The 17,976-nt window shown below is 36.8% G+C and overlaps 2 protein-coding genes across 2 annotated transcripts; both read right to left on the bottom strand.

Annotated features, from left to right (window-relative positions):
- Nucleotides 1–6,261: 6,261 nt before the first annotated feature.
- LOC113324098 lies at nt 6,262–8,342 on the bottom strand. Its single transcript, XM_026572435.1, has 3 exons — nt 8,100–8,342; nt 7,604–8,015; nt 6,262–7,517 (listed from the first exon to the last, which is right to left on the bottom strand). The coding sequence occupies exons 1-3, from the start codon at nt 8,340–8,342 to the stop codon at nt 6,262–6,264; spliced, it is 1,911 nt and encodes a 636-aa protein (XP_026428220.1).
- A 1,690-nt stretch (nt 8,343–10,032) lies between these two features.
- Nucleotides 10,033–11,247, bottom strand: LOC113324097 (putative F-box protein At2g02030). Its single transcript, XM_026572434.1, has one exon. The coding sequence runs from the start codon at nt 11,245–11,247 to the stop codon at nt 10,033–10,035; it is 1,215 nt and encodes a 404-aa protein (XP_026428219.1).
- Between the last annotated feature and the right edge of the window lie 6,729 nt (nt 11,248–17,976).

The following is a 17,976-nucleotide window of genomic DNA, read 5'->3' as shown; positions in this document are numbered from 1 at the left end:
TTCCCTCGTAACCAAGGCAATGGAGGAAGCTATCCACGCAACATAAATGGGTAACTATTTCATTTAATTATATAATTCATCTAATCGCTGCTTTTGCAGAGTTTTAAATTGTTTGAATGATTGTTTTAATTATTTGTTATTGAGTTTGATAGGTTATGCTTGGTTTAATCTCTTGATAATCTATGCTTAAGGTTTACAAATAATGTTTGAGAATCTGTATGATTGATAGTGAATTAAAGATAAAAGAGGACTTAAGAATTAAATAGAGATTTGAAATATTTATCAATCAATTTTTCCTAAGAGTGGAATCTAGTGTCTTGGTTACCTCTCGCACCCATTGTTAATATTTTTGTATATATATTTTTAAATCTAAAAATCCATTATCTTTACAAGTCCGAGCAACGAACTTTTACTACCACTTTCAATATTACAACAATATCTCTCTTAACCAGGATTTTTATAAGAGATCATCCAACCTTGTGATTAAGTGGCACAAGTATGATCTTATATCTCATCAAATGAATATATTTTTTGGTTAACCCCTTTTCTTCTGTTACCCGGAAGAATATTGTTATGATGTGAAAAGTTATCATAAAATTTACTATCATCATAATACGACACATAGTAAGGATTCTTACCTGAAGAAGAACGTCTAAATGGAGCAGACAACTTGTTGATGATTTCCTTATATACTTAAATAACCAATTTTAGATTGTCATCCATTTGTTCATATCTGCATTCTTAACTGAATACATGGTTCACATCAGTATAACATTATCTCCATTTCTGACAGAAGAGAGAACATGGGTTCTTCTTGGACGACATTTATCAAGAGATCTACTATCCTTTTGTGCATTTGAGGAACTCATTAAACTGACTTTCTTGGCAGGAAACACAGGATGTGTATGGAAAACGATTGGTTTAGTCATACGGATGTCAGTTACACCTTTAAGAATCAAATCTAAGGTGTGTTGAAGTTGAACGAAAGATTTTTTCTTCAACTTGGGTTTCCTCTTTTCTACTATATGTCCTTTTGAATCACAAAGAAGACATACTTTCTGATCACAGGAGTGATTAGAGACTCTAGACTTAACATTATCGTTTGGAGAAAATTCTCTTTCAACTGATATGTGAATCTCCTTCTTATCAGATTCAGTGAAGAGAGAATCTGAAATTACTTCTGAAACTGAAGCTCTTTCAGTTTGATTAAAAGTAGATGGTATAACAGACTTTTCTGAACATCCTTGAATGGAGAGTTTATTCAAAAGATGTTCAATTTATAAAGCATCCTTTTTAAGTTTTGCCTCAAGTAAGATACGAGTTGATCGAACTTCAGGTTTTTCCTTATAATAATTCTTTTCACTAGATCCACAGTCTTTTACTACACCAGGGGGGCCATTGACATCTTTTTTCAACTGTTTGAATCTTTCATCTTAGATTCTAACAATATTTATAATCAATTTACTCTATCTAGCTATTTTCTCTTGAACAACAGAGTCAGATTCATCAGGAAAACACATGTAAGTATTAGTCTATTTCATTTGAACACCAGGTTCGTCTATGACAGAGATTGAGGGATCTTTCTCTTTAATAGAAACAAATTTTTTGTTTCTGGTGACACGTTTATCAGAGATATTTCCTCTGTCCATAGATTCAGATCGCTACAAACACATACTTTTGAGGTCTTGAACGTGTTTGCCTGCTCTGATACCAATTGGAAAAGAGGGGGTCTAACAACCACACCCAATATTTTGGTTAGCAATCTGTATGGACAACTCCAATATACTTTCTAGAGTATCAACTAGACAGTCAGACTCAATCAAGATAAAAGTATATCGAGGAGTTAATATCTCTTCTCTTGATTTCATCTTATTCAAGCAAATGGGAATCTGCGAATCCTAATCAAATACAAGGAATAACTTGGATGGTACCAAATACCAATATCCAAGGATCCATCAATATCCAATCAACAACCAAAGGTTGGTTTTCACTATTGATCGATACAACGCACAACCTGTATTATTTCAATTATTAAACAAAATATAATGCAGAATAGAAATAACACAGACACCAGAAATTTTGTTAACGAGGAAACCGCAAGTGCAGAAAAACCCCGGGACTTAGTCCAGATTGAACACGGCGCTGTATTAACCCGCTACAAATACGAGCCTACTACAAACTAACTTCGTCTGTACTGTAGTTGAACCCTAATCAATATCACACTGATTCAAGGTACAGTGGCGCTCCTTACGTCTCTGATCCCAGCAGGATAATACGCACTTGATTCCCTTAGCTGATCTCTCCCACAACCAAGAGTTGATACGTCCCAAAGTCTAAGACTTGAATAGACAAATCTGTATCACAAAAATAAGTCTACAAGATAGATAAATCTGTCTCCCACAGATAAGCCTATAAGGTTTTGTTCCGTCTTTTGATAAATCAAGGTGAACAAGAACCAATTGATAATCCGGACTTATATTCCCAAAGAACATCTTAGAGTTATCAATCACCTCACAACAATCTTAATTGTATGGTAGCGAAACAAGATGTTTCGAAATCACAAATGATAAGACGAAGATGTTTGTGATTTATTTTTATATCTTGCCCTATCGGAGATAAATCTCAAGCCAACCTTACAATTGAACTCGTACGATAGAAAATTGCAAGATTAGATCGCTCAACTATAAGAGAACTAGTTTCGTCTGGATTCACAATCCCAATGAAGTCTTTTAGTCGTTAACCGACAGGGTCTCGAGAAGAAACCTACGGTTAAAGGAGAAACGATTCTACCAAAACCAACTAGTATCACACAGGAGGTATGGGGATTAGTTTTGCACAGATGCTAGAGTCCTACTTATATAGTTTTCGAATCAGGGTTTGCAATCTAAGTTAGCTTAGTAACAAAGCATTCAATATTCATCGTTAGATGAAAAACTCGATTTCTCCAAAATAATATCTTTCAACCGTTAGATCGAAACTTAACTTGTCACACACAAATGAAATGTATTTCATTTAGGTTTGAGTAACCGTACCTAAACATGTACATTTGGTTGGTTCACAAATAGTTAACCAATTGTTAGCCATATGAGCACTTTCATATTAACCGTATTCATATTCTTCACAACTAGTTCAAATGACTTCAAAAGAACTAGTTAAAGAGTTGTTCAATTGCTTAGATATTTATGCATAGACACAATTGAAACAAAATCGGTTTGATTCACTTGAATCAATTCATGAAAAATATAGCCAGGGTTTGCAAAGATTGCTTTCTTTATTGATTTATTGTTTTAATTTCATGAACTTATGATTTAAGAAATAACCATCTTGGGTACGCGTACGAGTACGTGTACCTTAGCTACCGGAATTAAGTTTGAAAACTCCGCAGAAATTTTGGTTCGAAAACTTCCGCGGGTACGCGTACGGGTACGAATACCTAAGGTGACTGGTTTTCCAGTTTGCAAACATACAAACCTCAGCAGAAATTTTCCGTTCAAAAACTTCCGCAAGTACGCGTACGGGTACGCGTACCCAACCTGTCTCCTTCGCCAATACCGTATGATCGAATGCACACGCTTGGTTTCCGACAGATGGATTTATACACTAATGTACGAACACACTATATATGTTTATATCCATAATTGGTTACATAATATCAACTCTACATTTCAATCATTGAAACATTCTTCTATATTGTTATAATAATCGTTATTCACGACTATCGTCATCAAAGTAATTTTCAAGATTAAAACGTCATCATGACTTGCGTCACGGATAAAGATGAACAGTGGTTAAAGCGTAAAGCTTACCAACACGTATTTCGAGAAAAATATAGGCGAGTAAACTCGGCTCGAAATATCAAATGTGTATGTATGAAAACTATATCATACTTATAGTACTTTGTCTCAAGAGTAGGAGATAAAATATATAGACATTTGAGTGATAGATAAGTTCAAGTCTCCACATACCTTTTAGTCGGATGAAGTTCCACTGGTTCCTTGAGTAGTTCTTCGTCTTTGCAAGATAATAGCCATGGAGTCTGGAGCTCAACTACACTAATTTGTCAAAACCGAGACTTAGCTATAAGTAGTTTAGAATCAGCACATATAGTTTTGACAACTAAACTTGACAAACATTCTTGAGATAGAAATGCATGCGAGTTCGACCGAGCAATGCTCTAACAGATAGATCCGAAAGTGAAGATGCTGAAGAGTTATCTCCTAAAGAGAAGAAGGGTAAAGGACCCGCTGTTGATTCTTCGGCAGAATTTGTTCGTCCGTAATGTGTTCCAATGATGATGAGACTTATGACTGGTTAAGGAACAAGGATCTTTTGAGCGTTCCTCATCCTGCCCCTGTTATAGATGGTGAGAGGGATTATGATGCCTTTACTCGTCAGCGTATGGATTTATCTTCCCGTGACAAAGTGGTCGAAGTATGGCAGTGTAACCTTGGTGCCATCCTTCCTTCAAACTTGCTGGATTCTGCGCCTTCTTCTATTACAGATATGATGGCCATTGCTGATGGGTATCAGTCTCACCTTCCCCAGCAGCGTATCCTTGAGGTATCGTTCTTGCTTTTATAATTCGTGCTTCTTTGTGTATCTCATTATTTCTTGTTCTCTGCGGGACAAAGCGTCATCAACTGGTGTAGTTTGAGCTTCACCAGGAGGATAAGTAAGAAGTGACAGTGGTTGTATGCCATACAACGCTTCAAATGGGGTCATTTTAATAGAAGTATGGTACGTCGTGTTGTACCAGTATTCTGCCGAGTGAATCCAAGTAGACCAAGATTTAGGTTTATGCCCTGCAAAGCACCTTAGATATATCTCTAAATACCTGTTAACAACCTCCGTTTGACCATTCGTCTGAGGATGGTACGAGGAACTCATTTTCAGCTGCGTTCCTTGCAGGAGAAATAGCTCTTGCCAAAAACGGCTAGTGAAAACAGCATCACGATCTGAAACTATCGACCTTGGGTACCCATGCAACTTCAGAATATTCTCCACAAATGTTTTAGCTACCGAAACTGTTGTATACGAATGCTTAAGAGCCATGAAATTCTCATATTTTATGAGTCTGTCCACCACCACAAATATTAATGTTTTACCGAAAGAGTTAGGTAGGCCATCGATGAAATCCATAGAAATTTCTGTCCAAATGGTGTCGGGTATAGGAAGCGGCTGAAGAAGACCGCTCGGAGCTAGTGTGTCATACTTATTCCTTTGACACACAACACACTGCGCTATAAACTCCCTGAAGTCTGATCCGATTCCTTTCTAATAGAACATTTTCGTTAACCGTTTTATTGTTTTAAGTAGCCAGAGTGCTCTGCCATGGGTGTTGAGTGATATTCCTTTAATAAAACTTCTTTCCACCTTGAATCTGGGCTGATAAATAGTTGTTGATGGTACTTGAGCAAGTCATCTTCAACTGTGTAATGTTTCGCGGCAAAGCTCGAATTATTAATTTTTTTAATTTCATTCTGCACCCACGGGTCATCCCTTAATTCAACCTTTAGATCATCTATCTATGTACAACTAGTATATGTTATCGTAGAGATTTACCCGTCTTCTTGTATGCGAGAGAGAGCGTCAACAACTTTGTTTTCAACTCCTCTTTTGTAATTGATAGTGTAGTCATAATCTAATAGTTTTGTTAGCCATTTTTGTTGAATAAGTGTAGCGCTGGCTTTTGCATCGAGAAGGTGCTTCAGGCTTTGGTGATCAGTATGAATAATAAACCTTTGCACCACCAAATATGGTCGCCACTTTGTGACTGCATAAACAATAGCCAATATTTATTTTTCATACGCTGATAACCCAAGATGTTTAGGCGCTAAAACCTTGCTTGAGAAGGCTATAGGACGTTAATCCTGCATGAGAACTGCCCCCAGCCCATGTCCGCTAGCATCGCATTCTATTGTAAAGGGCTTGAGAAGTCAGGTAATGCCAGAACTGGTGTAGATGACATAGTCTTCTTTAAGTTAGCAAAAGCATCATCAGCTTCCGGACTCCATTTGAGTTGTCTTTTTTTAACAACTGCGTTAACGGATGAGTTATTTTTCCATAATTCTTGACAAATTTACGGTAGTATCCTGTAAGTCCTAAAAAACCTCTCAAAGCTTTGATTGACCTTGGTATCAGCCAATCTACCATGTTGCTGACCTTCGACGGGTCCGCTGCCACCCCTTCGGATGATATAACATGCCCCAAATATTCTGTTTCTTCTTTACTGAAAGTACACTTGGTTAATTTAACTACTAATTAATTATCCTTGAATAACTTGAATATGGTCTTGAGATGATTCAAATGATCTGCCCAATTCCTGCTATATATCAATATGTCATCGAAAAACATCAAAATAAACCTTCTTAAATATGGGCGAAATATATCATTCATTAAATGTTGGAAAGTGGATGGTGCATTAGTCAATCCAAAGGGCATAACCAAAAATTCATAATGTCCATCGTGTGTTCCAAAAGCTGTTTTACCTATGTCAGGTTTGTGAATTAAAATTTGGTGGTAACCTGAACGCAAATCTAATTTTGTAAAATATTTGGAACCATGTAATTCATCTAAAAGTTCTTCTATAACAGGTATCAGAAACTTATCTTTAATTGTGACCTTGTTGAGAGCTCGGTAGTCCACACACATTATCCAACTACCGTCTTTCTTTTTCACCAACAGTACTGGAGAGGAAAAAGGGCTCGTGCTTGGTCGAATCAATCCAGAGTCCAGTAATTCCTTCACCACCTTCTCAATTTCTGCTTTCTGGAAATGGGTATACCGGTACGACCGCACATTAATGGGAGTAGATCCTGGTATCAAGTTAATTTTATGATCGTGCTCACGGACTGGAGGGAGTTGCATAATCCACGTTACCACTTCTTTAAATCCATCGATAACATCCTGAATATCCTTAGGGATCGAGATGGTCTTGTCTGTTGTAGGATTCAAGCAGACCTGACATAATACCCATTGACCACCTTTAGCAATCAAACGCTGCATAGTGTGTGCAGAAGCCACCTTTGTTTTCAAAGTTTGATTATCCACAAGACGAATTTTACTGCCTTGTGACACAAACTCCATTACCAACTTGTTAAAATCCCAAGTAATAGGTCCTAATGTCTGCAACCATTGAGCCCCTAATACCATATCACAACCACCAAGCTTGAGCAAATGAAAATCACCACTGAACATATGCTTTTGTAATCGAAACTCCAAATTTGGACATAGTCCAACACATGGTATTTTGGTTCCATTAGCTACCATAACTTCAAATTGAGTATCCTTAACGAATTTTAGGTTCACCCGCTTAGAAATTGAAGGCTCAGTGAAATTATGCGTACTTCCTGTATCGATTAATATGGTAATGGGTAAACGTTTAATTTCACCTTGCACCCGCATTGTTTGAGGCGTGAAAGACCCAGCTAACGCATGAAGTGATATTTCCGCTGTTTCCTCACCATCCTCATCATCACTGAGCTCTTGTTCTGCCTCGCCAATGTTCCCATCCTCTCCTTCAATCCAGAACAATGTTTGCTTCTTGCAACGATGCCCTCGAACCCAACGTTCATCACAGTTATAATACAACTTTTGTGCACGCCTTGCATCAGCTTCTCAGGTGTTAACCGTTTAATAGGGGGTGAATTGGTAGCTTGTGGTGCTGCTTTGATGGCTAAAGGTTGAGCTGCAACCACAGGGGTTTTCTGATAGTTCCGGTAACCTTTACTTAAAATTGCCAACTTATCATTTTGTAATCGAGCAATTCCAATTGCATTCACCAGGGTTAATGGGTTAAATGATTGTACTTCCAATCGAAGTTCCTCCTTCAACCCTCCAATATAACAACTAATCAAGAAATCCTCGGATAACCCAGTCACCATATTTGATAATCTTTCAAATTCTTCTTGGTATTCAGCTAAAGAACTCATTTGGCTTAGCTTTGCAAGTGATGCAGCCGGATCATCATAATGATTTCTTCCAAATCGTTTAAGCAAGGCAGTTGAAAACCCTACCTAAAATTGGATTGGTTCAACTGATTTCATCCATTTATACCATTGTAAAGCTTTACCCTCTAGATGGACACCTGCAATTTTAACCTGTTGTAGTGGTGGTGTTTCATAAAATTCAAAATAGAGTTCAACTTTATATATCAAACCTTCAGGATCAGTTCCATCAAAGTGAGGAAGCAATAATTTTCCCATTCCGTCGGTTTGTTTTCTAGATCTCGTATTCACAGGTGGAGATGCCGACTCCCTTGCTTCTAACACTCTTACCAATTGATTGCTGGATTCATCCATAGAAGACATTTGACTAGTGAGATCTTGTAGATGTTTTTCCATAGTGTCGTTCTTTTTAGGCATTAATTGAGTTTTTTTTTTTTTTGGCAGTGGTTGGCTCTGAAATACCAACTGATAAGAACCTTGCTAGGGTTCTTATCACGGAGTTGCAGGTATACCAATAACAATAGTACTTTGATTAATAATTTGATAAAACCAAACCGATACCCTGACTGGGTATAAATATCTGTCTACAAGTCACTCCAAGACCACGTATTACATGACTAGGATAGCAAGGAAAACACGTAAGCTAACAACTCAGCAGTAATATATTAGTTATGTTGCGCCTATTCTGACGAACCATCCCTTGTCAAGTTATGGTTGCAGTCAAGTCCTATCATGCTCCCACCACACTGTGATATTGAGTTGCATCTGAAAAAGAAGGTACGTCAGGTTTCACTCCCTCCATTTTGATTTTCTGCAATAAACCAATGATATAGTGTCTTTCACCAAGTTAATTATGAACAGCAAACTCATCTTGTAACTGAGTAATGCTTTCCTTAATGATTGTACGTATTGGATGACGCCGTTACTAAAATGTCATTGACAGAAATCTACATGTCTTTTCTCAGTATGAGTGGAAGTGGTCTGCATTTGATCTGACAAATTCAAGGCGTAAAAGATACGATACGTACTGAGGCGATTGTACCAGGCGCACTGTGCTTGCTCAAGGCCATATAAAAAAGATTTATGCAAAAGACACACTTGATCTGGAAAGCGAGAAGCAAGGAAACCGGGTGGCTGTTTCATATACACACCTCCTCCTCTAAAACACCATGAAGAAATGCATTTTGCACATCTAATTAACCCACATGCCAGGAATGACTAACCGCAATAGAAAGAACAGTCCGGATAGTACAAGCCTTACAGTTTATTGAACTCTAACAAAATTTGGTTGTGCGGTCGGTTGTTAATTGTTTCTCATGCAAATTTCAGAATCATACTTTTGGGATATTCACTTTCAGTTTCCCCCGTACATCATTGGTCACACATCTTTGGATTCATGGTATTTTAGTAACTAAAAACAAGCACTTGTTTTACAAGTTCCCTACGAAAAAGAACCCGCCCAAACGTCTAGAGCGTTGGGTCCAAAAATACTAAGGGGCAAATCTTCATTGCGAATCTAGATCTTCATGATTTGTCATTGTACATTAGTTTTGAATTGTTTATTGTACGAGACATAGTTTTCTTATAGGACGATAAACCGCTCTACTGACAATCAATTAAATCTAAAACTTGGCATGGCCTATATGAGATTGTGCCTTAACTTTGGCAGATTTGGCACCATCATTCTATTCAGAGGTATGCACAGTGCACACACATCGGCTCTGCAGGTTGAATTTCATAAGTACATATAAATACATAATTGAGATTAGCGTGACTTGTTTGTATGGCAGATAATTAATGGAGATCAAACATTGTTGTTTCTGGAAGTAATAAAAAAAATGAGAGCACCAAAACAATGAGAGCATGCACGTAAACTACTCGATTGTCACCTACGCGTAAACGAAACATAAAAGAGGTTATCATCTTACTTGTCATGGATGATTATTGATTAACGATTCTTCGACGTTAGCATCTATTGATCTGGCTGTTTTTTAGAAAACATATTTTTCCTATAACCTTTCTAGTCTTTGGTTGCAGGTACCTGTGTAACATGATTTGCAAGAATCTTTCTGAAACCAATATATCTCTAAATCTTCAAATAAATAACATCAGTCTCTCCCAAATATTTCAAAGAAACAAGGCTGTGGGTGTGAGGACTTGCCGCAATGTATTCCCCACACTTTGCATTATCATCCCAGAGTATCTTCAAGGTTGCAATTCTAGGGTCATAACAGTAGAGTCTGGTCCGAGAAGGTATGCTGCGGCAGGACCATAATAGTACTTCATTGTGCTTTGTGATTGCAAATGGCTCATAATAATAATAATGTGAATTATCATTCCTCTGATGTGGTATACTAAACTCCTCAACCCAGAATGACGAACTTTCGTTGTGGTCGTTCAGTTTCAAATTACACTCTTTCGTGCCTCCAGTATTAATATCATCTCTCTTGTATACCCATATGTCCGTGCGGTAAGCGTCAGAAGTTGTGAAGCTCGCAAAAGACAGATACAAATTATTATTCCCTCCAAGCAATTTAGGTCGATCAAGGAGGGAAGGATTTGCGTATACAAAATCTTCATAAAATGGCAATGGGACCGAATGAAACTTCTCACCTTCCAAATCAAAGGCCACAATATCATATTTATCGGGGGGCAACCAGTAAAGTGCTCCATTTGCATAGACACATGCAGAATAAGCGTCTACGTGATGGCCGATAAATCCAATGAATCTCCACTCATGGCCGCCTCCAACAGTATATAAATGAACAACCTTGTAATCATCAGTTAAGGGGCAATAGCCAAATCCACTTGTTAAACTACGTCTAATGGGAAACCATGGGGTTAATATATCCCGATACAATTCAAGGTAATCACAGTATGGAAGTAAGACTGGTTCTCCAGTCAAAGGGTTGCAGATTAGAAAAGGAACTCTGCCTACAACATCTTTCTTAGCTTTGCTAAAACAAGCCAATCCATTGCAAGACCCTATGATGATATCCTTTATCTGCCAGTCGATTTTCGCATTAGATCTGTGATGTTCTATTTTCGATAGTGTCTTGTCAGTGAAGTAATAATTTATTTTTGCATGCTGGTAATGATCATGCTCATCTTCATAGTAAAATTCTTGTCTAAACCTACCTTTATCACCAAGAGAGACAGCGACAAGGAAACCAGGCTTACGCGATTTATAGTTGCGGAGTAGAGCTTTCCAAGTTGTGCATACACGTCTGGCCTGTAAAGCTACCTCGCCTGGCAATCGTAAAAGTATGTTTTCTATGATTTCGTTGGGAAAATTCTCCATGTTTATGTTATTGATTAATCTCTGCTGTTCTTCTCTTCTTTTTTTAGACCATTGCATTGCTGTTAGGGGTTTGCAACGGAAGGACGGTTGCGGGTTAGGGGTCACCCGCAACCAAACCGTCAAAGTTGCGGATTTGAAAAATTGAACCGTGACCGGCCCAATCACCCGCGGATTTGACTTCTGCGGATCAGCAGATTGTACGGTCCGGTTGCAGATTAACCGCGGATTTAGTAAAAAAAACAACTTTTTTCATCACTGGGATAAGTAATATCGGATGAAGGTAGTGGGGAATTTAGTGTTTTTAATAAAATACCATACAATTTCAATAAAAAAAAACGATTTAGTGTTTTTCATTTGTTTGACTAGTATTCATGAATTCATTTTCACAGAGATGTTTGACTAGTATTCAGTAATTCATCATTGAAGCCAAACGTATTTGCATCCAAATCCGTGGTCGATGCTTGATCATAAGAATTGATGAATGCATCATTAGGAATACTTGCATTCTCATCTGTGTATGACACCAACATGGACGAAAACGAAGAAGCTTCCTTACTCGCCATCTTATCAAGCATCATCTCATAAGTCTTTTAAGAAGAGTTGTCTGCAAATCTTCCATTGCTCTTTTCATCAGTTCCAATTCGTTCAAGAAGATTATATATAGAACTGACCCTTCCAATATTATCCTTAATAGTTTTATGAAATTCCTTCACTACCCTACGGTGCGGATAAATCCGTGGATTTATAAAACCAACCGCAACCAAACCGCTACACCTTGCGGATTTGAGAATTCATCCGTGACCGGCCCATAGACTCTTGCGGATTGGTTTTCACCCGTAAATTTGCGGACGGTTGCGGATGAAATTCGCGGTTCCGGATTGTATATACTAGGAATTACCAATAGGTACTATTATGGTAGTCTTAGTTAATGGTAGGTCCACCCACTAAAGCCCAGTAAGCATAGGTCCATAATTAAAAGAAAACATGAAACTGGACCTAATTTTTTAAGCCTAGGTCCTGTACACGTGCGGGACACATGTGACGTATTATCATAATTCCCAAAACACCCCGCAAGTTTTTTTAAGCTAAGAAACACGTTCGTTTCTTTTTCATTCTCTCAATTTATGTTTTCAGAGAAGAGCTCTGCAAGTGAAGATTATTTGAGGTCCTTGTTCGATTCATGAGTTCGAGCTCTGCAAGTGTAATCGGTAGGTGGATTTTTTGTTCTTACGATAATAATCATCACAACGATTTTTTGTTCGAGCTCTGCAAGTTTTATTCGAAGTTTTTCCAGTTTTTTTTGTTCGATCCATGCTCTAATCGTTGTGGTGTTTGATTAAGATTTTGATCTCCATGTTTGATTTCTTGATTATTTACTAGATCTAGATGAATAATCACGTTTTTGGTTCATTTCGTTATTAGATTTGATCTAACTAGTTTCGTGTTTGATTTCTTGATTATTTACTAAATCTAGATGAATAATCACGTTTTTGGTTCATTTCGTTATTAGATTTGATCTAAATAGTTCCATTTTGTTGTTTTTAGATTTGTTTTTTTCGTATGAAACCACAGTACGTATATCCTGTATTGACAGAAACCTAACTTATTTTGAATGAAGAAGAAGAAGAAGATGCATCGTTATGACTTACGACAAGAAGATTTGTTGTGTTTCCATGTATGTTTTCTTATCATCTTCTTTGATTATTTTTTTCGTTTTTCTTCTATTGATTGTATTATGAAGATGAAATCGATTTTCCTGACGTTTTTATGTTTTCAGGTTTTTTACAGTTTGTTTTTGTGTATGAATTGACAGTACATATTTGGTGTACTAATATAAAATTCTTATGATTTACGAGGAGAATATTTGTTTTCTGTTTCCAGGTATGCTTTCTAATCATCTTGTTTGATTATTTTGTTCGGTTTTCTTCTTTTGATTTGTTTTTTGATTGTATTCTGATAATCAAATCGATTTGATTGACGCTTTTATGGTTTTTAGGTTTGTTACAGTTGTTTTTCATGTATGTATTGACAGTACATATATGGCGTACTGATACAAAACTCTTCTAATTTTGTTTTATTTGAAGTTTTTCCAATTTTTTTGGTTCGATCCATGAGTATGCATGTATAATACTGATAGGAAGTGCTATTTGCTGTGTTTTTGCTCCTTTTTAGTCACCCTTCAGTACTTATGTGAAATACTGTAATATGTCTTTAGATTCTCTTATTTTTCATAGATCTGTCACCTGTTATTGTCATACTGTTGATTTGTAGTTCATAAATCTTCAGTACATATATCGCATACTCATAGGAAGTGCTCCTTGTTATGTTTAAGGAGAAGTGAAAAAGATGCAGGCATACAGTGGAGCTGCAATAATGGTTGTTGTTATACAACAACCCAATCTTTTTACTAAAGGTTCTTCAACTTTTTTTCCCAAGTTGGGTACTACTACTGCGGATAGATTACCTTCTCAAGTTAGGCAGACCCTAAAGTACGTTCAATAATTGATAGTGAGAAGAATCGTCAGTTTAACATCTTGGAGCTCATTGCTTCAGAGAATTTTACATCTCGCGCAGTGATGGAAGCTGTGGGTTCTTGTCTCACAAACAAGTATTCAGAAGGGCTGCATGGTAAAAGGTAAAGATGGTGCTTAATGTTGTATTTTTCCCTGTATTTGTATTGAAATGCATTTGATTATTTCATTCTGCAATGTAGGTACTATGGTGGCAATGAGTACATTGATGAGCTAGAGACACTTTGTCAACAAAGGCTGTGGATGCATTTCACTTAGACCCAAAGAAATGGGGAGTTAATGTCCAACCTCTGTCTGGTTCTCCTGCTAACTTTGAAGTTTACACTGCACTTCTCTATCCACATGACTGTATTATGGTAAGTTGAGGCATCTTTCTCTTTCTCTCCAATTTTTTGAAATCAGTTTTGAACCCCTAAGGGATGTAATCAACTCCCCTTTCAAAATATGGGTTTGTATTAATTTGTTCATGTAACTGGCACAGGGTCTGGATCTTCCTCATGGAGGTCACTTGTCACATGGATTTATGACTCCTAAAAGACGGGTATCTGGGACTTCGATTTATTTTGAATCGATGCCCTACCGTCTTGATGAATCAACAGGTGATGCTCTGCATTCTTATATTGTGTAATGACTATGTGGTCTATTGTTGTTCATTTATAATTCGTTGATAATTTGCATTCATTACCAAGTTCACTTGCAGGCCTTATTGATTATGATATGCTTGAGAAAACTGCCACCCTCTTTCGACCAAAACTCATCATTGGTGGTGCTAGTGCTTATCCTCGTGATTTCGATTATCCTCGAATGAGAAAGGTATACACATATCTTTTGATTGTCAACAGTTGTGATTCTTAGTGATCAGAGAATCAGACTAGTTAACCCATTACGCACACCTAATTCCCTTTCCTGATATGTTTCTTGAAGATTGCAGATTCTGTTGGGGCTTTTCTCATGATGGATATGGCTCACATAAGTGGTCTCGTTGCTGCATCTGTACTTGCCGACCCATTTTAATACTGTGATGTTGTAACAACCACCACTCACAAGGTACACCTAGTCCCATTCATGAAGTCTGCAAGACTGCAACTACTGACACCAACACAAGCAGCATTTGTTTTTATTGGTTTAGGTTCAAGGGTCATGTTGTTTACTATGTATTCTGTGTCAATTTGCAGTCATTATGAGGTCCCAGAGGTGGCATGATTTTCTTCAAGAAAGATCATGTTCTTTGGGTTGATGTGGAATCTGCGATTAACAATGCTGTTTTCCCAGGGTTACAGGTAACTAAAACTGTAGCGGTTATTTGTGATTTATCATTGGTTCAATATTATAACATTTTTTAGGTTTGTTACAGTTGTTTTTCGTGTATGAATTGACAGTACATATATGGCGTACTGATACAAAACTCTTCTAATTTTGTTTTATTTGAAGTTTTTCCAATTTTTTTGGTTCGATCCATGAGTATGTATGTATAATACTGATAGGAAGTGCTATGTGTTGTGTTTTTGCTCCTTTTTTAGTCTTACCCTTAAGTACTTATGTGAAATACTGTAATATGTCTTTCGATTCTCTTATTTTTCATAGATCTGTCACCTGTTGTTGTCATATTGTTGATTTGTAGTTCATGAATCTTCAGTACATATATCGCATACTCATAGGAAGTGCTCCTTGTTATGTTTGATTCAGTACGTATATGAAATAATGAAATAGATGCTCTTTGTTACGTTTGATTCAGTACTGGAATTGGATATGGAGATGATCTGGAGCTGCAGTTCAGAACTTATTGCAAGAAATGACAGATTTTGAATGATAGGAACATGAGTTGTCGTCGGTTCAGATTTGCAAGCTTGTGAAATCGGTGGTGGTCTTGATGAAGTTACAAATTGGTTGTGACGTGTGTTTGAAAGAAGGTGTGCTGCAAATGGATTTGGAGGAACATAGAAGGTTGGGTTGCTACATTGTATGATCCTACAATGTATGTGATATAATACGTTTTCTAATTTATTTATCATTGATTCTTACAGATTTGTACTCTATCTAGAAGCAGTGCAGCAAATATGTACTCGAATTTGTAAGCATTCAGATATATAATCGGATTTGTAAGCAGTACGGCAGATATGTACTCACACAGATATGTACTCAAATTTGTAAGCAGTGTAGCAAATATGTACTCGAATTTTTAAGCAGTGTACCAGATATGTACTCAAATTTGTAAGCAGTGTAGACACACACGTTTGGTAGTAATGGGCATTATGGACATTTCCATGTTTTAATTAATTTTGGACCTCCGGATAAAAAAAAAATTCCGGTTGGACCCTACTACAAATAACTATATGGGCCTAGGACCAAACAAGAAATTTTCCTTGTATATATGCACACCCCTAGTTGCTATACATGGAGGAGACACGAGAATCAGCGCCCGGTATACCCTAACCTAAAGCTTCTTAGATAATTTAAGTAGTGGGCCTAGTTATTGGGCCTTTCTTGCATTGAGAGATGACGAAATCAGAAGAGAATTGGGAACAATTGAAAGTGGAAAAGCTGCTGCTTCAGACTTACCACCAAGTCTGCACATGGAGAATTTTTACTGATAATGCGCAAAGAGAGAATAATCGCAATGTGCATAACCGTTCCCCAAGTCTTAGAATGAGGGAGTACAAATCTACAGTTGCTTGCAAATCTGCAGCTGGTACATGTGAGCATTGAGGCACCAATTCTAGCGAGTGATCAATCATCTAAGAATATCGGAACGGATAAATTTACGAGTATGAATGATGTCATTGTACCAGACACAATTTCCTTATAAGATGGACAACTGCTCTTCTGACATTCTACCTTTGCAGTTTTATTTGTGCAAACGCAAAAGCAATAGTGATTATTGAGGGAAGAAAATGAAAAGTCGGATAGTGAGAGATGAGGCAATGAGAATGATTATGATCACATTTAAAGCGGCAGTTGGTTGTATAGATGCGACAGATGCGGTGTAATTTGGTTGGGGCTAAAGAGAGGTTGTATTCTAGTGTGCAATCCTTGGAATAAAATGAGCTTATCCCTGGAATAAAATGAGCTTAATATGGATGTTATAGAAGTCATATAACATACCAGAGCACATTTTACGATCACATATGTATCTTCTCTAATAAAAGATAATAAAAGAAAATGACACCTTTTAACCATGTTTTGCCCAAGAATAATCTAGAACTTGACAGTTGACATGGCCTATATGACTTGAAATTATGCCTTATTTTTGGCATGTTTGGCACCATAAAAACATACTTAATAAGTGTGACTTGTTTATAAGGCAGATAATTTAATAGATCAAGCATTGCTATCACTGGAAGAATAAAAAAAAACGAGAGCACCAAAATTATAATCAGAGCATGCACCTAAACTACCACTTGGTTGCCACGAACTGGTAACAAAACATAAAAGCGGCAAAGATGATCTTATCATCTCTTGATCTGGCTGGTTTCTTCAAAAACATATTTCCTCCTTCATATTTAACCTACCTCGTCTCTGGTTTTAGGTATTGATCTGGCTGGTTACAGGACGTATTTTTGGCAAGTCTCATATATTTCAAGATTTAGCTAAATCTTTGATATTTGTTAGTTTTGATATTTTATTATTAGGATAATTAGTTTCTTTATTGGATTTATCCTGTCTTACGAGAATAATATATTCTTTAGGAATGGTCTAGATTTCTAGGTTTAATGTTTGGAGGTTATAAGTAGTCATTTTTTTTATCATTTTAATTAGCTTGGATTAGTTCGTCTATTAAAACTATTGTTTGGTTAATACCATGTTTATTTCTCTTCGAGAGATTGATCATCTTGATCGTTTATCAATTACTTTGCTCCTGGATTGGAGTTGTTTATCCTAGCATTTTTAGGGCCACTCAAAAGGAATTAGGGACCATTCTTTTTATTCCCAACATTAAAGAGGGTTAAGGGGTGTCTTAAAGATTAGAGAATTGTCTATATTGTCCTTCACCTTTATACTAAATCTATACCTATATCCTTTATTATCATAATCACGTCATTCCATTTCTTCTTCTCTTTCTACCCATTGAATTTTTTTTCATCGTGTTAATTTTGATTGAAACCAAAGACCGTCGATCAAACAAATTTTATGATTGATTTTTTAAAATTAACACCCAAAATCATTAACATTAAAGTTGAAACTTAGAATATCAAAAAAA

Source organism: Papaver somniferum, chromosome 11 (genome assembly GCF_003573695.1).
Source record: "Papaver somniferum cultivar HN1 chromosome 11, ASM357369v1, whole genome shotgun sequence".
NCBI classification, from domain to species: Eukaryota; Viridiplantae; Streptophyta; class Magnoliopsida; order Ranunculales; family Papaveraceae; genus Papaver; species Papaver somniferum.
This window is presented reverse-complemented; position numbering and strand designations above follow the sequence as displayed.